This window comes from Telmatherina bonti (assembly GCF_933228915.1).
Source record: "Telmatherina bonti genome assembly, chromosome: 12".
Lineage (NCBI taxonomy): Eukaryota > Metazoa > Chordata > Actinopteri > Atheriniformes > Telmatherinidae > Telmatherina > Telmatherina bonti.
This window is the reverse complement of record NC_136610.1, coordinates 11,429,768-11,453,403: the sequence shown is the minus strand read 5'-3', so window position 1 is coordinate 11,453,403 and position 23,636 is coordinate 11,429,768. Positions and strand designations below refer to the sequence as shown.

The 23,636-nt window shown below is 42.0% G+C and overlaps 1 protein-coding gene across 1 annotated transcript in view; it reads left to right on the top strand.

Moving 5' to 3' along the window:
- Positions 1-23,636, top strand: part of fat2 (FAT atypical cadherin 2) — a gene marked incomplete at both ends in the record, with an annotated part of 117,384 nt that overhangs the window by 26,706 nt on the left and 67,042 nt on the right. The window contains 6 exons of the mRNA XM_079250048.1: positions 12,887-13,026; positions 15,031-15,093; positions 16,357-16,569; positions 18,056-18,266; positions 18,575-22,242; positions 22,769-23,165. Of these exons, the coding sequence (XP_079106174.1) occupies positions 12,887-13,026; positions 15,031-15,093; positions 16,357-16,569; positions 18,056-18,266; positions 18,575-22,242; positions 22,769-23,165 (4,692 nt within the window). The remainder of the gene's footprint in view (positions 1-12,886; positions 13,027-15,030; positions 15,094-16,356; positions 16,570-18,055; positions 18,267-18,574; positions 22,243-22,768; positions 23,166-23,636) is intronic.

Here is a 23,636-nt window from a genome sequence, read left to right as displayed (position 1 = left end):
TATATCTGACACAAGCATCTGGTTTCTTTCCCATTTTTAATCCAAACTGGTTAATTCCTCCTTTATATAAATGTTAATTCCATTCAAAGTTAATTCCAGTTGTTCTGCACGTGCAGGACACCTAGTCCCGTCCCAGTGACGAACATATTCCACATGGTCTTTTGTCTCCCGTCTCCGGTACGTTACCTTCCTTTTCCTCATCAGCTGCTAAAAAGAAGTGAAGCTGTATGCTTGTGTCAAGCTGGTACTTATTATGTTGTTTTCCAGGTTATATCCAAAAAGACGAGAAGCAGGATGCAGAGAAGTTTTTTTTTTTTTTTTTATTTCTGGTAGACATAAGTACATCAAATCCGCCCCGTATGCAATTAGAACCATTTCCAACCCACCAATCTAAAGCGGAACTAACCACAGATAAATAAACGCGTTTTCCATATAAACCCTTAATTGGAATTACTACTTCCATATAAACTCAAAGGAGAATACTATAATTTGTAAATATTTAATTCAGAATAATTAATTCTGAATTTAATAAGTGATGTCTCTGTAGTCACTGACAGAGTAAGAGAGGAGTGTTTACATCAGGCTGACTTTTACTCGCTGGAGAGAGCTCAGAGAAGAAACAAGATGTAAGACAGATGCTAAATTGGCTGCTATTTATAAAAATATATTTTAATAATATTTTATTCTCTACATTATGATCAGTCAGGAATAAGGATAAACAAGCAGCTTAATCCTGCTTTACATGCCATCATGTCTGTCCTTACTGACTACTGTCCTACTGGCCTGCTAGTCCACATCCATGTAAAAAAAAAAAAAAAGCTGCAGGTAGATCAAGTTAATATGTTCTCTGTTCATGTTTAGTTTTCAATTTCTTCTTCTAATTGTACTTTTTGTTGTTTGTTGGCTAAACCGGCTGCTGCTGCCTCCTTGTGCTGCCTGACAGAATCAGGTCAGGGAGATTTTACCCTTTTTGTTTTTTCCTACCGTAACAACACAAGGTTTTAGCTGTAACAACGGTGAGAAAGAGAAAGGAGGAAGAAAAAAAATAAATTGTCCGGGATAGTTTTTTTTTTCTTATCAATCCCTGATTTCCAGCTAAACTCATCTTTCCAGGCGTTCCAGAACAATCATGGCAGCGATCACCAAGAGTCAGAGAGGAAGGGTTTAGGGTGATTGTGAAGCTAGCTGCCTGGTTTTTAACTGATTGTGCTGAGGAAAAAACCCCAGACAGTCGTGTTTGTTGTGCTTTGATAGGCTTTCATATCCACATTTATTTCCACTTTTACCTAATGTCACATCCTTATTATGATTCCCGATTAACTACTGTGTTATGAACAGTTATTTCATGTTTCTCTGAAGTACATCAGACTTAAGTGTAAGTGAAAACCAGCAGTTTTTTAATAGTCTTCATATTTCATGTGGAATTCAAAGTGGTTGATGGATACAGAGAAAAAAAGGGTGGAGGAGAAGGGAATGAAAGGTCTTGATGTCAGCAGTATCAGCAGGGTGGTTTGCTCTGTGAGGATAAATCAGCAGTGTTCCTCCTCTCATCAGCTGCCAGATCACCACAGGAGGGAGGACTGGCCATGCCTCCTCTTCCTCCTGTCCTCTCATCCGCCTCGAACATCTCTGAGCCATTACCATTGCGAGGAGGACTGTCACAGCGAGCTTTACAGACAATAAAAGGTGTGAAAACATTTCTAGTTGAAGTGGAAATCAGCCCTCTGACTCCCAGAAGTGTCTGCATGCTGTTGCCTTTGAGCCTCGCTGGCAAACATGTCAGGGTTTGCTGACAGTTTCCTGCCAGGTGGGGCACCATGTGCAGAGAAGACAGAAAGTTCCTCCTGTTCGGTTTGCAGTGCGCAGCTCGATCTGAGACTCGCCCGGAGCGGACGCTCAGCTGTCTCCGAGCTGCTGACACCAGGCATTTTGTCTACTGAAGTTAATGGTGACATGTCGCAAACCGAAGCGGTCCTAACAGCCTGGAGTTCTGGAGTTACCTAGCGGTACAGTGACATGACGTCCACGGCCTGGCCACGGTAAAGGTCACATGCTAATGTTTTGTTGGGTCACCTTTTACATATAATTACACATTTTTGCAAGGTCACATTTATTTATTTTCTTTGTGTTATCTCTTGTTTAGTCTTTTCTATTAACATCCAAATCTTGTCATGATATAGACATTAATAGATTTTGTTTGAATGTTTTTTTGTTTTTTTTATTGAAGCAGAATCTAAAGATTGCTGCATAGGTTTAAGCTATGTAATCCTCGGTGGCCAATCCATGTGTAAAAATAAAAAAAAACATAAAAACAAAACTATTTCCTGAAACTTTTCCTCCCAAATTGACATTTGAATATGACTAATATATTCCCAGACCTAACCAACATACAGGCATGTATGGTTGGCACTAAGCATGATTGGAACATTTATTTATTCATTGCTTTTTTTACACCTAAACAGATCTAAACCCAGACTCCAGTCTATTTCTTCCTTAGGTAATTCAAGCATATCATTTTTTTTTATTATTACTTTTTCTTTTTTAGTTGTCACATGGAAATGCTTTGAATTCTGTTGATCTTTGATTTGAATTCAAAGCTTTAAGTGACCCTTTATCACAATCATGCATCACTTTGGAAGGTATGAGCCACTACTGCTGCTTCAGGTTTGGATGAGTTGGACTGTTCTTATACTAGTCTTCTAAACTTCCTTAGTTGCTTCCCTGCTTGATGCAACCCAGTAAAAACTGGGTAACACCTTTTCACGACCACAGCACGACTTCTGACGTAGTTCCGAAGCTTCACACCACATTGGTTAGGGTTAGACAACTCACTGCCAGCTGAAACTTATTAATCATTGCAGTTTTTCTTCTATCTGAGGTCCTGCTTGTTTGCTCAGTTAAATCCGGGTGGTGACGTTGGTGTGTGTTTAGTAGTTGGTGGTATGTTTGCAGTTAGAGGTCATGAATCTTTCATAAGTTTTGTTCTGAAATTTTTTTTTCCTCTGAAATCCAGCAGCTGAAGAAACAGAAGATTTCATTTGAAACTTCTCGAGGCGAAGGTTGATCATCTTTAAGGTTTAACAAAAGTATTATTGAGCATGTAGTTTGACTCCTTAGTTGGTGAACCTGTATTTAACCATTTTTATAGTGCTGATGAGAAACCACAAAGCTTGTTTGACACACAGCAGCAGGATGCAGTCTGGTTTATGCTTTGTTTTTTTTGTTTTTTTGTTTTTTTTAAAACCCCTTTTCAATATAGTTTTATAGTATAAATTGGTGCTTTCATTGTTCAGCAGAAATGATTGTTGTTGCTGCATATTGTGCTCTGAAACCAGCTCCAAATCCCAGAAAGGATTTAAGAATTGGATATGGACATGTTGGGTCAGCAGTAGTCTTAAACATATAGCGGCAAAAAACTTTGTCTGCTATTTTTCTGCATTGATTTATCATAGAAATGTGGTTTCATTTCCTTTCTATTTGAAATGATAGTCACTACTAATACCATTACTAATACCATTACTAATTACATTACTAATACCACTACTAACACCAATATTTCTAATTATCTAATAGCAGTCTAATAATCACCATCATCTCACTGATATTCATCATATTAATATTAAAATTATCAAATTGTCAAAGCTAATAATTATAGTAATCTGCTTTAAATTGCCAATATTATAAAGGAACTATAACCAGATGTGGAAAGCTTCACTTTGGCCAAAAGGATGAAGTTGAGATGTAGGAGAGTTTGAACAAGTGGTGTAATTTTTTAAGCTAATGTTATGTGAAAATATCGACGGCTTTTCTAGGGTCTGCTTGGAAACAAATGTTCAAATTATGTTGGATGTGTGGATCCATGAATAAAGATCTGCCAAGTTAAGGTAAACAAAAAAGATAAAAACAGAGGTATTTTGACATATTATTTGTCTCAAGGTGTGTATATGCTAATTATATACACACTTTGAGGTGAATTTATGGGCAAACACTCAAAAAGGAGTAAATACACAGTGAAGCTGAGTAAGAATCTGAGAATTTTATCCTTCATTTTGTCAGACAATTGACAATTTCCTCAAATAATGCTGCCGATAAAAACTTTTTTTTTCAATTGCTCTTTTTTAACTACATTGAGTGGTTACATTTTATTGCCTATTTACCATTGTCACGACACGCCGGCATGTCAACTTCTTTACACCTACCGGCCTGGTCTAGGGCTGATGCCGTGCATATAAAAGAAGTCTGGCCATCAGCTGCGGAGGAGGGTAAGGGCCTACCTGGGGATCCAGGCGCTGTCGTGGCGGGTGCCTCTCCGGGCAGTCCGTTTCCCGAATCCCCTCCCGGTCCTGGATCCGACCTAGCTGACTCCGGTTACCTCTGGCGGCACACCTCGCCCATCTTGTTATCAGTTCATTTCTTTATTTAGGACAAGACGAAAACTAACAAAATCCCACATCATGTTTCGAGAGGGGGAGATCTCGGCGTCTCTCGCACCTCTCACACCGGACCGGCATTTATCATTTTGATTGCCAATCCCACCTGGTCCCACCCACCACAGCATGACAGCCGAACTCGCCTGGGCGGTGCCGTGACACCATTTATTTAGTATTTTCAGCCATAATGCGCCATCAGACATAGTTTTTATTAACTGACTTACTTAACCCTTTGTCAACTGCCAGTGGGATCAGCATCTGCAGCTTTTGCTTAAGGTTTGGTCATATGTGTGAGATGAATGGATACAGTTTTATTTTTCTGATTAGTGCTTTTACCACTAATAACTAACTCCAAGTTAGTAGGCAACTAGCACAAAGTTAGAGGGATGGCTGTAGGGTGGCTCTGGTCCCCTCAGGCACGCCACAGGTAACTGTAACAGGAGAAGGATGATAGAAATGTCTTTACAGATGTGCATGGATTACTAGTGTCAACTTGCCAGATTTAAGTAACCCTGTAATTAGTTTTAAGATAATTTAAGATATCTCTCTCAAAGGAAGTGTAATAGCATACATTTTCATAAATAAGCAATGCCATAAAGTGTAACCAAACGACCCACTGGAAGCAGTCCATAAGTATGGAGAGGAAAACAACAGTCAGCTGTATTGGTGCCACAAAAGCTCTTTTACTTTCTTGGTGACTGTAATGTGAGATTTTAAAAATAAGAAGAAGAATAAAGCTTCAAAACATTTCTCCACCTGCACTTTTCCCAGACAGTCGTAGTCACTGGGTGACTTGGCTTCATACAGCTTCAGCCTCTGGGATCATTTATGAACACTCAATCACCCACTCAAAAAATGAGTCTATTTAGAGCTTGTAAAGTAACATTAATATAATAAAACAATGTTACAAAGTACACGACTGAATCAATAATGAACTGTCTGGAAAATATTTAAATATGAAAGTAGTTTTGCTGCAATTATATCTGAAAGGACTGTGTATGTCCTTCCCTTTGTCTGACAGAGGTTGGGTATAGTTGTTTATAATGGTATCTAGTATAATAAGATGTAGAAGCAGCAGAATGGCAGTAGCTTTTAGTGGTATCACTAAATTATCCCTGGTTTTATGTATTGCTGTATAGATGTGCATCGAGATGCTGGAACAGGGGTGTTGAACTCCAGTTCTTGAGAGCGGGTACCTGGCAGGTTTTGTTGTTTCCCTGCCTCAACACACCTGATTCAAAGCTAATGGATCCAACAGCTTCTTGTCAACCTGTTCATTCATTTCGGTCAGGTGTGCTGGAGCATGGAGACCACAGAAACCAGCAGGATAATGGTTCTTGAGAACTAGAGTTTGATACCTGTGTGCTGGAAGGTAACTACAGCAGGAGTAAAGAGGATATCTGTCCAATATACAAAAGATTGGATGTAGTATTGTGTTTGTTCCTTCTCTGTGATGCCTTCCAGGAGGAGTTTGCAGGAGCTTTGACTGTTCTGTGTTTAATCAGTAGGAGATGAATTTCTTGTTTTTGTGTGTGAAAATGATGCTCCTTCTTTCTTCTCACAACATGACTCTGTAATTACTGCTAATGTTTCCATCAGCCATAAAATCAACCAATCCTCTCCTCTCTGATTTACATTTTAGCGGACATCTCTGTACGGACATGACAGGCTGCCAGTTTCTGTATTATTTCAGTTAATTTTAATCCCTCAACCTCATGTATCACTGACCCCCATCTCAGCATCGGCACGACAGCCCCCATCGGCACATGGGGGCTGTTGTGTCACAGGATTCCTTTCCCAGACAGATATGATCAGGTATCTATTGGCATGCTTCGCCCTCCTCCTCTCTAGCAGCAGAAACTAGATGCCTATCAGCATTCACTGGCAGTGTGATAGCTCACGGAGACAAATGAAGGCTTCCTTCTCTGTCTGAATAACTCACACACCTCCTGCGAGTCTGCCCTAAAACAACATGCTGCGTTTAGAGCAAAAGTGGAAATAAAATCAGCCACACCAGTCGAAATGAAGGCGAGGACAGCTGTTTGTGGATGGACGGCACGCTCCCCCAGCTTCTGCAGACTGTGATCCATGTGCTGCATGCTGCAGTGGGTCCCAGCTGGGTGTGATGTGGTTGGCATTAGGTGGCTCTCTGCTGGAGAACCAGGTACATCACCTGCAGGGGAGGGCCAAGCATCTGGTCTAAGAGGATGTGTTCAGGATCTGAATTCAGCTTGAGGATGCAGCTTGGCAGTGTTTACGGACCGGTTAGGGTTGCTGTGGTGTGGATGTATTCTTAGAGAGAAAACTTGAGATAACTTTCACTCATGTTATCGGAGGACAAACCTAAAATAGTCAATCACTGATGAAGACCGAGATCGGGATGGAAATCATTTAAAAACAAGACCTTGAGTTAACACCAATTTGTCAAAGTTTCCTGTGCTCTCCCTTTGCACCTGACCTAGAAGTCTGCAGCCATCCGGGGGCTGCAAGATTAATTGGGCTGACGAAGTGCATAAACGTATATCTACCTTATTTGTGTTCGATTGTAAACTACAGGATTTATTTCCCTCCTCATGGCTTGAAAAACTATTTAAAAAAAAAAAAAAAAAAAGAGCCGAACGTAAATTTAAAAACTCCCAGATCAAAGATTTGTGATTGTGATGAACTGCTGCGCGTTGAACTGGATCACTTAAAGCAGCCACAAGCCAGAAAATAATAAGCCTTTAAATGAAATACGATTCATCGCATCACACTTAACCTTCCCATCAGTTTTTCTCTAAAGCTGGATTGAACATTTTCTGACTCGTGGTGAAGGTTGCGCTTTGTTGTAAAAGAGATTATGTTTGGCTCGGAATTAACGCACCGCGGTCATGACGTCATGTCTGGTTAATGACTTCAGACCAAAGTCAACTTTTCCAATCTGTCTTGCTTTGGAAGATGTCACCATGTGGGCTGGTGATAATTAAAGGGGAAAAAAAATCTTTCTTCATCGATCTTCATTTCTGGCCTTCACCTGTAGCCTCAACCTTGTGGCGGGTGATTCAGCAGCAGATCTGATCAGAGAAATGATGTTTTCTCAGCAGGAGGGCTGATCTGATTCGGCTTATATGGGCTGAAGGGAACGCAGTGATGTTCCCCCACCCCTGCGTTGAACTCTTCAGGTAGGTCAGGTAACCCGCAGCAGACCCTGAAGCAAAACTAACCCTCAGAGGATTCTGCTTGGAGGGAATCACTGCAGGAAGATCTAATAGTAAGATTGACTGTTTTGCAAGGCGCCCTGAAGGGAGCGGCTGCTGCAAACTCAGCTGTTTTCAGAAAGCATTTCCAGGTTTGATCCTCTGTGGCTTGAGGGATGTTGAACTAAGTGGCATCTTGTTGAGAATGCATTGTAGTCACTTCAGGTATTGATCCTCCATGGAGGAACAGGCATTTAGAATTATTCATACAAGTTGTGTTTGCCTCAGTGGCTTTTGCAGACAGGGATACTTTATTTAGCCCCTTTAGAGAGTGATAAAGAAGTTCCTTTGAACCTTAAAGGCTCTGCCACGTTTGAACCTGCTGGGATTCACACGAACCTATAGGCTTTAAAATATTTATATTTTCTTGTTTGATGTAAATTATAGCATTGCTTTGGAGTCTGTTTTGCTCCGGTAAAGGTCAGGGTATCACCTAAATGATCACTATTTATCCTCTCAGGAGAACATTTCTAACCTGTCTGGCTGCAGCTGAGACTCAAATTGAAGCAAATTTTTAACATTGTATAAAATAGTTTCTTACACAATTGTCCATTAAAATCATCAGAATAAATTCTCCTGAGACACATCTGTCATTCCTACTAAGTTTCCTTATTTTTTCTCATAATTATTCGTTTTGGTGCCGGACATTCATTCAGTTTTATTTCATCCTTGAACAGAAAAGCTGTCCGATTGTTGCTTGATGTTGATCGATGCCAGTCATTAGTTTTAATTTTTCATGTTTCTTTTCATCAAATTGATCCAGATCAATCCTGGTCTTCCCTGTCACTTCGCTTAAACAGCCACTAAATCTTTACCAAGTGCTTGTCATCAGTAAACATTGGTGATAATATAAAACACACTCACTTAAGTTTTTTTTTTACAAAATAAAAAAAGATGAAAATATATTTGTAGATACGTTCTGATGGAATAGTGCTGTTTCTGATCATGTTGTTTTTCCCTTTACAACGATAAAAGCTGTATGTTTTGCTTCAAATAGACAGAAAGTTTGTTAGTTACATCAGCATCTCCAGACCTGAAGGAGATTATTAAAATGATTTATTAAAATGAAACTTCCTCAAATGCGTCTTGTTTAGTTCTGCACAAACCTGTTCATAACTCACTGATATAACCCATAAGAACCCAATGTGACATAAATGTGATGTGAAGCATCCAGTTTCTGAGACATTTGGTATGACTTTATGGTGCAAACTTTGCTCAAAATCTTGTTGAACACAATCTTATTTTTGTCATCTGCCCATCAATGGACATCAAGCAGAAGACATATCACATGGTAATATCTGGAAAACATCCAAAAAAAAATGTTGGTACTTTTTTATTTTCCATTTTGTCAGAGGAACAAACACAAAATGACTCTTCATGGGTTAGGTCAGGTGTGGTGCAGCATGAAAACACCTGAAACCTGCAGGATGGTGGCCAAAGAGGTCCGGAGATGCTGACTGCTTCTTTTGCAGCAAAATTAGAGTTAAGATTTTGCAGATTAGCAAAGCATTTTACACGTTAGACTTTGACTGTAAAGGGAATCCCAGACATACACTTTACTTCTACAATACAAGTCATTGAGGTTTTACATGAACTGTTGGACAAATACTGATAACAAACTCTGTTTATTTCAACTGGAGCTGATGGTTAAAATGTCCTGCTTGACACAATCCTTCAGGATAATTATTCCTCTTATAAAGGACGAATCATCATCAGAGTACACGTTTTGTCAAGAGTAGACGTGAATTGACAAGTTGAAAGGAATTGCAGAAGTCCTTTCTGCTTTTGTTGGATAAAGCAGAGAAGAAACGTCCGGCGGCTTCTTTCAAAGGTTTAATTTTGATCAGCGATAGATCTGCTAAGTTCATCCATGCGTGAAGGATTCTGTAGGCTGGAGTGTTAATTACGTGCACCAACCACGCAGGCTGGTGTAGGACAGGAAATGTTCAGAGCTAATCAGAAACCAAACTCACGTTTCATATTTGAAATCTGGATTGAGGACACCGTGGTCCGCTTTGATCCTGCCCTCCTCTGATCTATCAAATCTTTACTTTTGCATCTGTCGCGGTAAAGTCAAGGCTGATCCGTTTAGATGAGTGATGAGCTCGAAGCTGCTCGGCCTGCCTCACTGCCACCAAGGTCCTGACCCAGATAAACATTTAGAGGATGGATAGGCTGGATAAAAAAAATGCACACTGTACATCTTTTCTTTCTCTGGAACATTTTGGCACCCACTGATTTACACAAGCGCAAGATACTCTCCGCATGGCTGCTTCCAGAGGTAAAGAATCCTCCAAGCGTGGCAGGATATCATATTTTTTGCGGGAGATGATCAGTTAAGTGAAAAATTGCCTTTTACAGAATATCATCGTGTCGGTGTGCGGAGTAGATGCTGGCAGTGCCGCTGGGCCGATTCTCCCAAGACTTCCTGTGTGCTGATGTGTGTCTTACAGGAAGTCAATTCAGGGATTAGGAATTTAAATCTCTGCCCCAAACGTGCACAGGGTTAATCTTCAGTGTTCCAGCTTGATCATTGACAGGATGCTGACAGAAATCCTGCACATTTAATTCCTAAGTCAAACTGGAAGGGCGGTATTTTTCTTTGATTGGACAAACACGTGTAACTTATTTTATTAAACACAACAATTAAAACAGGATCTTAGTTGAAAAACGGCGTAGTTTAAATATGAAAACGTCGTTGGTTCTATGTTAGATGGATATCTTAATAAACACCATCTGGCTGAACAGGCATGAGGTTTGCCTTTTCTCACATACGTCCACACGACCCGCTGAGACGGAAAGACGTGAAGCGAGACAAATCAAAGGGGTGCAGGATGAAAAGCCAGGAGAGCGAATGTGTGGAGGGATAAAGGAGGAAAGAAAAGGAGGAGAGGATAAAGGAAGAAGATGTGAGCAGATGGTCCGAATGAGTCAGAGGGAATGCAGATTAAAAGTGCGGTATGCTTTCTAATCAGGTGATTTGTGGTGAATGAAACAAGAAAAATGCAGATAAACCAGGAAAAAACAAAAGGATATTTAGGAACACATGCTGGTCAGTTAAAGAGGAGAGAAGGGCAGAAAAATGTCTCATTTCATGTTTAATGTCTTAAAAGGACATTTAGTTAAACATTCAGTTTTACCTCACATACTCCCATGAAATTTTACTTCCTTTAAAACTAAAAAAAAAGGGGAGAAAAGTGGAACTTGCAGTTTTTTCACTGCAAAAACTGAAATCTAAATAAGATTAAAAATCTTAAATTGAGTACACATATGCTTATTTTTTTAAATGTAAGATAGTTCTTAGTTTTTATGTCAGAGAATTCATCTTGTTTTAAGAGCATTTTTACTTGTTTTGGGAAGTCTTGACAAGCCAAATTTTCTTGTTCTGTTGGCAGATAATTTATTTTATTTTAATCAACATTTACCTAATTTTTGGGTTTTTTTTTCTTGTTTTTAAGGCTGAGTTTTTGCAGTGTATAATTTAATTAATACCTGTCTGGTGAGACTCATCGTCCTCTGCTTTGGCAGAAATATCTGTGAAATGTGAAACTGAAAGCACATCCTCACATTTTAAGGTTTTAATGTGACAGAATGTAAATAAATCCTCTGGGTTGAAGGTCTTGAAATGAAAGAAATGCAAGAAACATTATAACGATTATTTTAATAAAACCTAAACCATAATATGGAAGCGGTGTGGAAAGTGGAAGTAGCAGCAAAGTGCTGCTAATCAGATGAATATGATTAATTCATCGTCAGCTCTGTCGAAGCAGAAGTTTGCGGTTTGATCATCTGGTTTCCTTCCCAGTTAGATGAAACTAGCTGCTGAGCTTTAACAGTGGAGGTTTAAATTTCCCACCACTGTCTGCCAATCTGGTCATGTCCCAGCTGTAGCTGCTTAAACTGCAGATTTGCTTGTTTCATCACGGATGAAGAAGCCTTTAGTTCAGATCAGTCTGAGCTCTTTAATGCTGTTTTCAAATAGACCAACTTTCAGATGTGCTTCCTTTCAAATTTCAAGGTTGCGCTACACTGAGAAGTAAAAGTTGAAGAGTCTTCTTTGTCACACTTCTGGCCAAGCAGCTTTTGTCTGTTAGAAAACGTTCCCTTTTCCAAAGGGTTTTCAGGGTTGTGAAGATGGGAAAAGAACATTTTGTGAGAGGTCATGGAAAGTTCTAGGGATCTGAAATTCTGTTTGCAGCCTGCGCACTTTTCTTTAAGCTAAGTGTTAGCAAAACATTTCCAGCTGAATAGAAGTTTTCACAGCATTTTTTTTGTTGTTTCATTCCCTGCATTGTTTTAACAGTTGATGCAGAAAGGTCTCAAGTTCCACTTTCCACACTGCCAACTGCCTGAGGATGATGTGAGGTAGAGACATGTTTTTTTCTGGATGTGTGCCACCATTACAACCCTGAAACTGCAGCGGCCCTCCCACGTAACTATTCCCGGTTTAACTCCTGCACAGGTGTAGCACAGATAAGCGAAGAATGGACAAAACAGGACCTGTGTGGAAAAATGCTGCCGCCTCGTTCTCTGGAGAGGTTTTTGTTGCATCTCATCCAGGATTTGGCCTGCTGGTTGACTGAGTGTAAAACGGTTTCAAACCTCATCTGGGAATATTGGAACCTGTTGAGTGTTGTGGCATCAGATAATATCTAACCTGTTATTAAAGTGGACCATCATGTGTCTGATAGTTCCAGCTGCATCAGTACAGCTCCTTGTAAACTGTCCACAGTCATTAATTAAAGCATGCTGGTTGTTTCACCTCCAACACACACACACACACACACAGACCCACTCGTCATCAGGAATAGAAAGTTGACCTGGAGCTTTTACAAGCGGATGGGCAGTGAAACAGGAGAGCTGTGCTGATGCTGCTGTGGCCGCTCTGGACGTCTCGGTTGGTTTCTCAGCTCTGTCCGCGAATAAAAAGCCATCAGAATGTCTTGAAATGATGGATGACATCATACGAGGCAGAGGAAATCTGGCTTTTCTCGCCCCTCTCTTCTTAGTTCTGTGAAATTTGAACAAAACAAGTTGAACTATGTGAGTTTATCATGAAACTCTGTTCAGAGAGATGCATTACAAACCATTTACAAAGACTCGGATGTTTCAGTACAGCCACAATGAGCCGTGACGGAGACATGTACAGAATGATGGAGGAATTAAAAACTTCTGCGCTTTGTGAGATTTAACTCCTCATCTCTCTTTTCTGTCTCTCAGCTGGTGATGAGGACAAAGACTTTGACATCCAGAAGAACTCAGGAACCATCTCAATCGCCCGTCGCCTTGATGCCGCTCGACACTCCAACTACAACCTGACGGTGCAGGTGACCGACGGCCACCAGAGCGCCACCACGCAGGTTAGGAACACAAACTGAACGTCGTCTAAAAGACAAAGCAAGCTGACTAATGTTCCCGTTCTTAGTGTTTACATAAAAACCAAGAGATGCTGGTGTGTAATGAAACAAAAACAAGCGTATTAAGGAGTATTTGTAGTTACTGAGGTATGTTAGCATTTATGGAACCTTTATCAGAGGCAGGACTGTGGCTGAAAAATGCAAGAGGGTCTTGGCTAAAGCCTGGATATTGGGCGGGGTTGGACGTCCACCATTCTGACTGGATTAACTCTAAACCTAACTGTAACCCTAACCCCACGCCCATTGGACATCCAAACACGCTCATTTGACATCCAACCACACCCATTGGACATCCAAACACGCTCATTTGACATCCAACCATGCCCATTTGACATCCAACCACGGCCATTTGACATCCAACCATGGCCATTTGACATCCAACCATGGCCATTTGACATCCAACCATGGCCATTTGACATCCAACCATGGCCATTTGACATCCAAGCACGGCCATTTGACATCCAACCACGGCCATTTGACATCCAAACATGCTCATTTGACATCCAACCATGCCCATTGGACATCCAAACACGCCTGTTTGACATCCAAACATGCTCATTTGACATCCAACCATGCCCATTGGACATCCAAACACGCCTGTTTGACATCCAAACATGCTCATTTGACATCCAACCATGCCCATTTGACATCCAAACACATTCATTTGACATCCAACCACGCATATTTGACATCCAAACACGCTCATTTGACATCCAACCACGCCCATTTGACATTCAACACACCCATTGGACATCCAACCACACTCATTTGACATCCAACCATGGCCATTTGACATTCAACCACGCCCATTGGACATCCAAACACGCTCATTTGACATCCAACCACGCCCATTTGACATCCAAACATGCCCATTTGACATCCAAACATGCTCATTTGACATCCAACCATGCCCATTTGACATCCAAACATGCTCATTTGACATCCAACCATGCCCATTTGACATTCAAAAACGCTCATTTGACATCCAACCACGCCCATTTGACATCCAAACACACTCATTTGACATCCAACCACGCCCATTTGACATCCAAACATGCTCATTTGACATCCAACCACGCCCATTTGGCATCCAAAAACGCCCATTTGACATCCAACCATGGCCATTTGACATCCAACCACTCCCATTTGACATCCAACCACGCCTATTTGACATCCAACAACACCCATTTGACATCCAAACACGCTCATTTGACATCCAACCACACCCATTGGACATCCAACCATGTCAATTTGACATCAAAACACACCCACCGGCTATCCAACCACGCCCATTGGACGTATAATCTATCCAGCCCCGCCCCATTCTCCAGGCTGCAGCTTGGGGTTATTGAAAAATGCCCCTTTTTGCCAAGCAGGGATGTTCTAAAGGAAGTTCTAAACTCGTGTTTTGCTGTGTCTGGATTACTGTTTGCATCAAACACATCTTCAGTGGCTGTTTTCTAAATTCCTGAACAGAAACTCAGCAAAGTGTAGAACTAATTGTTTATTCTCTTTTCCCCCTGACAAGAAATGACAGCAATTAACCCAAGTTTAATGAACTTTAGATTCACATGGTTTTTCTCTGTTACCTTGTAGTTTAGTGTCACGACACTAAAATATTACAAGAAAACCCCAAAAGTGCCTTTCCTCCCCGTCTGAGATCAAAGTGAATACAAAGTGCATGTGATGACACTTTAGAGTCACTAAGCAAACCAACCCCACTGAGATGCTCCAGCAGCTTCAAGCAGAAACCTCCAACTACTTCCATCCATATCTTCATTTCATTTTGGGAAATCTTTGCTGAAGAATCTAATTTGAAGTCCTGCAGGCAGTCCTGATCAGGCGCTGCGTGCAAAGCAGCTTTGAAGCGCTGCCGTCCATATTTTGTGTTGTTCATGCTGAGCTTCCATTTCGTCAAACCCTGTGTATTTCATCTCCAAACTGCAGGCCTACATCCGTGTGTTGGACATGAATGAGCATCGCCCTGTCTTCTTGAAGCCGCTTTATGAGGTGAGAACAGATCTTTATTTAAGTGCAGACTTAAAGGTGGAGAGGCGACCTTTTACAGCAATAATACACAAAAAGAACATTCTTTGTTAACAGCTACAGGTTTCTCACGATGCAACCAGGTGTGAAAAGCAGCTGAATAGTGTTAACACTCTACAACAAGCCCTGAAGCATTTTTCTGAAGCCAGTTGTGGCTGATTTTTTTTTCTTTTAACGTATTTGTATTGTGTTTTCAGACTTTTTTACACATCATTGTTGTTTGTAATGTACTCATAGATGCACAGATGTTTCTCCTATTCTGAGTCCTTAGTAGGCCAAAGTTAATTTCACTGAACACACAAGACAATTAATATGCTTGTTGTAGTAATTATGTTCAAACATTTTCGTTAAATTGTGCATGAAGAGTCAGAACTGCAGAGCATCTTTTCTCCCCAACACTGAGACATGGACTGAAAAAGGCTTAGCTCCTCTTTATGAGACACGTTTAATAATGTGATAAAATCAAGTATACCTTCGACAAATAAACAGGAATATTTCAGAATTTGTTTGTTTAAAGATAAGTCAGCAGGATGAGTGTCAAAGCTGTATGAAGCTGCCTTCCTCCTGCACACAGAGGAAACAGTGTATGACCTCCAGCTATCAGGTGTTTCACTGCTGGAACAAACAGCAAGCAGGATTACATTCTCAGCTCTTCTAGATTGTACGTGGAAGTTCAATTTTTGATCCCTTTTTGCTGTGAAAACGGCAAATTTGGGGGCTTTACACGTTTCCTCGAACCTCTGTGAAAACAGCGCAGTATGTCGGGAGCTTGTTTTCAGCCAGTCGGTGTTGATTTCACCATGTGGGAAGGATGGAGGCTCGGTGGAGCTGGAGGCTGAAATGACCATACACAGCACCGGTTCACTCCTGCACTCAATTCCATTTTTATTTACGCCGCAGTTTGCTTACTTGTAACCTTTATGTGCTCTGATTTGGAAAGCACAAATACAGAAACACAAGAGAATAAGATGTCAGGCAATCTGCACAGCAACACCAAACAAACAATACACACAATCAGATCGGAGTAGAAGCACATCCAGCAAACTGAAGCAGAACTCACTGACCACACCAAACCCTGCTCGGACTAGCATTAATAAGACGTGGCTTCAGTCTGTTAGACTTGAGACAGACTTCAGGTCAGCAGGCCGTCTGTCTGGTGAAAAAGATTTGCTTCCACTTTGGTTTTCTTTGTTTATTTTCTGCGTTTCCTGAACTTTTGTGTTTAAGGTGAGGGTTCCAGAGGACACCTCCCTGTGGAAAGACATCCTGCAGATCAGTGCTCAGGATCCCGACGCCAACAGCAAACTGGTGTTCTCCGTCCACAGCAGCCTTCACCAGGACAGCACCAAGTTCTTCCACCTGGACCCAAAGAGTGGAGTCCTGGTCCTGACGGAGGAGTTGGACTATGAGATGATCTCTGTTCATACGCTCATTATCATGGTAAAGACACAGTCCTGTCAACAGGTCAGAAGAATCTGAAAGGGGAAAAACAAAATGGATACAAGAGATCATTCTGATTAAATCCCGCTCCAGCGCTACAAGCAGGCACCACTCCACTTTTCATTTACCCTTAAGAAGAGGTGTGACGAGCAGAAAAGACATTTTATATCTATTAAAAGAATAAAAATCTACTAATTTTCTAGATAATTGATACATTTTCAGTCTTTGCAACAACTCACCAGCTGTTTCTAGTCTGAGCTGGAAAACTATAAACTGGCATTACTGACTGACATATTTTCACATGTCCAAGTGTTACGACCCAGACTCAGCTAGGGCAACTGAGCCGCACAAAAGAAAGACCTGTGGCCAGGTGTACATATGGACCAATACAGATTTATTGTCCAATGGGGGAAGACGAGGCAAGAACAGGCCAGGAATGGCCTCAAAATAGCCAAACCAAGAGCAAAACAAGCCCGTACAGCAGTTCTTCAACCAAAAACAGCACTGGTTTAACTATTCAAACAAAAACTAACATATAACAGGACTGGATTTTATACAAAGTCAAAAAGTCCTCCAGAAATACAACAGTTTAGAGCCACAACACAAGCTGAGGGCAGACCACTAGCCAGTGGTAGCCGTTGAATGAAGGACTCCTGGTGTCTTTTAAGTCCTGGCGATTAGTGGAATCAGCTGAGCTCAGAGCTCCAATTATCCAGTGAGCAGGGTGGAGATGAGCAGGTGACAGGAAGGACCAATCCCAGCCAGGAGGCAGCAATCAGAGCTGTGTCTGAGCAGGAATCCCAGCTGAAGGTTCAGAATTAGTAGGCTGAAGAGCAATACAGGCAGCTGTAACACCAAGAGATAAAAGTCCTTGGTCTTCATCTCAGTTGTTCCTTTACCTCCTCAGGCTTGTTCCCACTGATTGTTTCATCTATTACCACTAAAAATAGACATATACCACGACTCTGGTGATGCTACACAGACAAGTTTTTATTAACTTTCAACCAGTAAATAAAAACATTTTTTTTATGTTTCTTTCCTCATATCCACATGAGACATCTATCCATCCATGTTACACCTCTGGTTTATCTAATCCAGCCTATCACAGCATCTGTTGGTTAGAAGTGGGAACAACCTGAATGGCTCCCATCTCAAACATATTTTTACACAACTCCAACATGCACCACAGATGTACTGTTCATTATTTTACATGTGGTCATAATCTGCCATTTTACACCCCTAAAAATCTAATAATAAAATTAAGTCAAGCATAATTATTTTTCTACTGGATTTTATTACGCTAAAAAGAAACGTCTTTGTACACAAATATTATATTAGAATACAAACATGGAAACATGAGCATTGAGCCGATGAGTAAAACCCCTGCAGCATCATGTCTCTTTCAGATTCATTTCACCTGCTGTTGTACTTCTAACCAGCTCTGCAGCCTTTCACTGCTTCCCTCATCCAAACATCTCCTCCTCAGGTGCGGGACCAGGAGATCCCGGTGAAGAAGAACTTTGCAAAGGTGGTGATTTACGTGGAGGACTGTAACGACCACTCGCCAGCTTTCTTCAGGCCCCGTTACGAGGTCAGCGCATCTAACCTGGCCCCCACGGGCTCCGAGGTCGTCCGAGTTAAGGCCCTGGACAAGGACATGGGGAGCAATGCAGACATCAGCTACTCGCTGCACTCTGGTGAGCAGCAGGGGCCTATTTTTATATTTTATCTACGCTTGCTCCTTTTCACCTCAACTCTGTTTCACATTCATTTAGTTATACATATTCACACCTGGGAGCTGCCACCATTTTCTAATTTTGAACACTGGGAGCATCATTTAAAATCACAGCAGTACAGGAAACAACGTCGGCTGAAAGTGATGCTGTATGATGAATTTGGTTTGGTGAAATGGTTTGTGTGGATCTTATTAAGCTACGTGTTTCTTTCTAACATAAATCACTAAATTAACTCGTTTCTTTTGGATAACGTATCCTTCTCTCTGCAGGTAACATCGACAACGTCTTCGCTATAGATCCAGAGCTGGGCTCCATTACTGTCTCCAAACCTTTAGATCTCCAGCCTCAGGACCGATTCCATCTGACTGTGAAGGCCACCGATCAGGGCTTCCCTCAACGCTCCGATGTCACCTCCGTCCATGTCCACATCCGCGTCTCCGACCGAACCCCACCCACCTTCCCCTCCGATGAATACTTCACAGAGATCAGCGAATTAAGCCTTCCTGGAACACCAGTGGTCACAGTCTCGGCAGCCAGCCCGGCTGCAGTGTATTACAGGATAGAAAGTGGAAACATAAATGGGACTTTTTATATCAATCCCTATACTGGATCCATTTCTACCCAAACGCAGCTTGATTTTGAGAAGTGTGAGTCCTACAAGCTGAAAGTTACAGCCACCACAACAGCAGGAGCCTTCTCTAAAACGTTTGTCCACATCTATGTAATCGACAAAAATGATAATCCTCCTGTTTTTCAGCAGAGGGAGTATCTGGGTCAAATCAGTGAGTCAGCTCATGTAAACAGCATGGTGATGGGAGAAAGAAACACCCCTCTGGTTGTTCAGGCCTCGGATGTAGATCGAGACTCAAACTCTCTGCTGGTTTATCACATCCTAGAACCAGAAGCTCTGAAAGTCTTCAAGATAGATTCCAGTATGGGCACCATCTCTTTAACCTCCCCAGTTGACTTTGAAGCCAAAGCTGAGTATCACTTCACGGTGCAGGTGAAGGACTCTGGGGAGCCATCACTGTATGCAGCAGAGCCTGCCAAGGTCACTGTTCGCGTCCTAGACCTGAATGACTGCGCGCCACAATTCACCACACCAATGTACGAGTCATCCATCATCTTCCCAGCTGTCAAAGACACAGAGGTTGTCCGTGTCACGGCCCATGACGCCGACTCGGCAGTCTCATACAGCATCACTCAGGGAAATCTTCACAATGCTTTTTCAATTCACCCTAATTCTGGAGTCATCACCGTGAACAATGTGTCTGACTTCAAGTCTTTTTACCAGCTGATCATCAGAGCCTCCGATGGACTTTTCAAAGACTCAGCTACTGTCAAGATAAATGTGACAAACCTAACAGTGAGCGATCTTGGATTTGAGCAGACTGGGTACTCTGCAAACATTGCAGAAAATTTGAAAACGGTTAAAACTTTGGCCGCGCTCAAAGTCTCAGGATGCTATCTGAACGAGCCCCTTTGGTTTTCTGTCATGAATCCAATGGGGAGGTTTGCAATTTCAGAGACATCAGGAGTTCTTGAAACCACAGGTCTCCCGTTTGACCGAGAAATGCAGGATGTTTATGATGTAGTGGTAAAAGTACAAGACACAAGGTCACCACCCAGAACGGCCACGACCCAGGTTAAGGTTTTTATAGATGATATTAATGACAACTCTCCACAGTTTCTAAACTTGCCTTTTTCAATGATGATTTCTGATGATTCAGAACCAGGAGATGTTTTGTATCAAGCCACAGCCGTAGACAGGGATCTCGGGGAAAATGGATCTATCATGTACTCTCTGGAAGAGGACTTTGACCTGTTCAGGATAGATCCTGATGTAGGCGATGTATCTCTTCAAAGACCACTTGATTTTGAAGCCTTGAATAAATACGTATTGACAGTCTTGGCTACAGATGAAGGAGAGCCTAGTCACAGCACATCGGCTCAGCTCAGCATTCAAGTAAGAAATCGAACCAATCCAGTTTTCCAGACTCTTCTTTATCCCCTGAAAGTTCCTGAAAATGTTCCTCCGTTCACCACCATCCTTCACATACAGGCCAGGAACCCAGAGGGTTACCGGCTTATCTACAACCTCGAAGAGGAAAATGCCTCCAAACATTTTCACATTGATTTCAAGACCGGTGTGTTGACGGTCACCAACCCCCTTGACTACGAGAGCCAAACCATGCATACTTTGACGGTTCGAGCCACCGACTCTGTTACCGGCACTTTCTCAGAGGCTTCAGTTGAAATAGAAGTGGAGGATTTCAACGATAATGCACCGGTCTTCTCCCAGGAAACATACAGTGTGAACATTCCCGAAGGGCTCCCAGTGAGCACCTCTGTGCTGCACCTTACTGCCACTGACAAAGACTCTGGTAGAAATAAAGATTTAACCTTTCAGATAGTTAAAACTGAGGAAAACGAAGCCAATTTCTTTGAGATAAACCCTGAAACTGGGTTAATTGTGACAAAACAGGTGCTAGATTATGAAGACACAAAACACTTTATTCTGAAAATCAAAGCTGTCGACAACGGGACCGTTCCGCTCAGCAGCGAAGTCCTTGTTTTTGTAAATGTTACGGATGTCAACGATAATCCTCCAGACTTTGTCAACTCTGAATATGAAGCTACACTAGACGAAATGGCAAGATGTGGTCACATAGTCATCAAAATCCAAGCAACAGACTCTGACTCTGATGACCTGAATAACCTCAAGTACAAAATCATCTCAGGCAATGAAGATCGATACTTCAACATCAACGAATCCTCGGGAATCATTTCTTTTTCCAATGTCTGCAAGAGGAATTTGGACCCTTACTACAACCTGACTGTAGCTGTGTCTGATGGAGTGTTTCAGAAAACTGCACCAGTCAACATCGACATGATAAACAGCAACAGGCACAGTCCGTTCTTCAAACAGAGCATCTATGAAGCCGAGCTGGCGGAAAATGCAGAGGCAGGAACTCGTGTGATCAGGCTGGCGGCCATTGACCCTGATGATGGGCCGTATGGAAGTGTGGACTACACCATCATCAACACATTCGCCGATGAGAAATTTGCCATTCACAAAGATGGGCAGATTGTCACAACCCAGTCGCTGGACAGAGAAAACCCCACGCAGAGAGTCATAGCGATCAAAGTGATGGCGAAAGACGGTGGAGGAAAAGTGGCCTTCTGCACTGTGAAGATTATCCTCACAGACGAGAACGATAATGTTCCTCAGTTTAAAGCTTCTGAGTATCAAGTTTCCATCCAGTCAACTGTAAACAAAGGTTCCCCTGTCATTCAGATCATAGCTTATGATGCTGACGACGGCAAGAACGCGGACGTCACTTACACTGTCGATGAAGCAGAAGAAATCCCAGAAGACATCATTGAGATCAACCCTTTCACTGGAATCGTCAGCGTCAAGGAGAGTCTCGTTGGCATGGAGAACAGGATATTCAATTTTAAAGTTAAGGCCCGTGACGGCAGCTTCCCTTTTTATAACTCCACAGTTCCCGTTCAGGTGAAAGTGGTTCCCCCTGAGGTTCCTCTTCCCAAGTTTTCAGAGCCCCTCTACTCTTTCTCAGCTGCAGAAGACTTTCCCGTCGGGACGGAGATCGGCTCTGTGAGGGCAGACTCCGACATGCCGCTCATTTACAGCCTGGTTAATGGGAACACAGTTGAAAGCAACAAAGACAAAGTGTTCAGCTTGGATAAAGAGAGCGGGACTTTGGTGCTACAGAAGAGCATTGACCATGAAAAGACCAAGTGGTACCAGATAGATGTGATTGCTCAGGGGAACCATAATGGAACAGATGTGGCATCGCTGGTTTCTGTCAACATCCAGGTCCAGGATGTGAATGACAACCAGCCGGTTTTTGATGCAAGCCCATACAGGGCTTTTCTGGCTGAAAACATGCCTGCTGGAACCACAGTTATTCAGGTAAGACAAGGATTTTTTTTTTCTTTTGTATAGATTTGCTGGTTTTTATTAGATATGGAATTAAACATGAGGTTTATAGTTTAAGTAAGGGCAGGCTTTGTTTTCTTTATGTGAGAGGAACATTTTTTTTCCCTGTAATGTAGGGGAACTAAGTTCTTACTTAAATTCGGGGAGATCATTTTACTTTCATTTGTGCGTGGTTTGCTCATTATGAAGTTTCTGGAATTTTTGAAGGAGTGTTCACATAAGAGTGGGTTCATGACTGGAGTATATTGTTACTGCTAGAGGAGGAAAAGGCACTTACAGACGGCACTCATCTGAACGGGACTTTTTTGATAAATTGGGGAAGTAATTTGTGCAAAATTAGTGGATGTATTTGGCTTTTATTATTGGAATTACAAGTACGATTCAGTTACGCGATTAAAACCTTGGACATGAAAAAATTTAATGACAGCACCGCTGTGTACTCCTAAAATATTTCAATTATACAAGGCGACTACAGAAAAGCAACTGTCTTGTTTCCTAGGTGACAGCCAACGACCCGGACACAGACACCAACGGTCAGGTGACCTACAGCTTAGAGGCTTTGCCTGACGACGCCCTGCAGGACATCATCAAGGTGTTTGATATCGACGAGGAGAGCGGCTGGATCACCACTCTGCGGGAGACGGACTGCGAGGCCACCAGAGTCTACAGGTTCAATGTGGTCGCCACCGACCACGGCGGCGATGTCAAGCTGTCGTCCAGCGTCCTGGTGGAAGTGATGGTGACGGATGAGAACGACAATGCACCAAAGTTCTCTGAAGACACGTACCGTGGCTCAGTGGTGGAGAACATCACCCCCTTTGAACCTATTGTTTCCATGACGACCACAGATGCTGATGTGTTTCTGGAGAACCGTCTTGTGACATGTTACATCACAGGTGTGTATATGAGCCCGTGTTTGTTTATTTAGTTTTGTTCGAGGTCTTTGACCCAGGGTGTTTGTCTGTAACTACACACCTCTTAGTTCTGATCATCTACTGGGAATTTTTCTGCTCAAGCAGCCTCCATGTTTATCAGTGATGTTTATCCGCTGCACTGCTGAAGATCTGATGCACTGTTGGATTTATCAAGACATTAATGAGGTGTAATGAAATCTTTGCTAATCGCCTTGAACTGACTCGAGATATCATTCAGAGGAGCGGGCCGACGTGAATGATCAACACAATGCCCTGCAGCTAACAACACAAACAAAGCCTTGAATTAATGCAAATCCCTGACAGTTAAACTGCTCCAAAGAAGCTCGCTGTCACAACATTGTTTTTTCGTAAGAGATAAGTGTTTACACTAGAATTACTTATGATAGCAGGGTTCGGCTCAGATGCTGGTTTGTTTCGAAGAAACGACAGAAG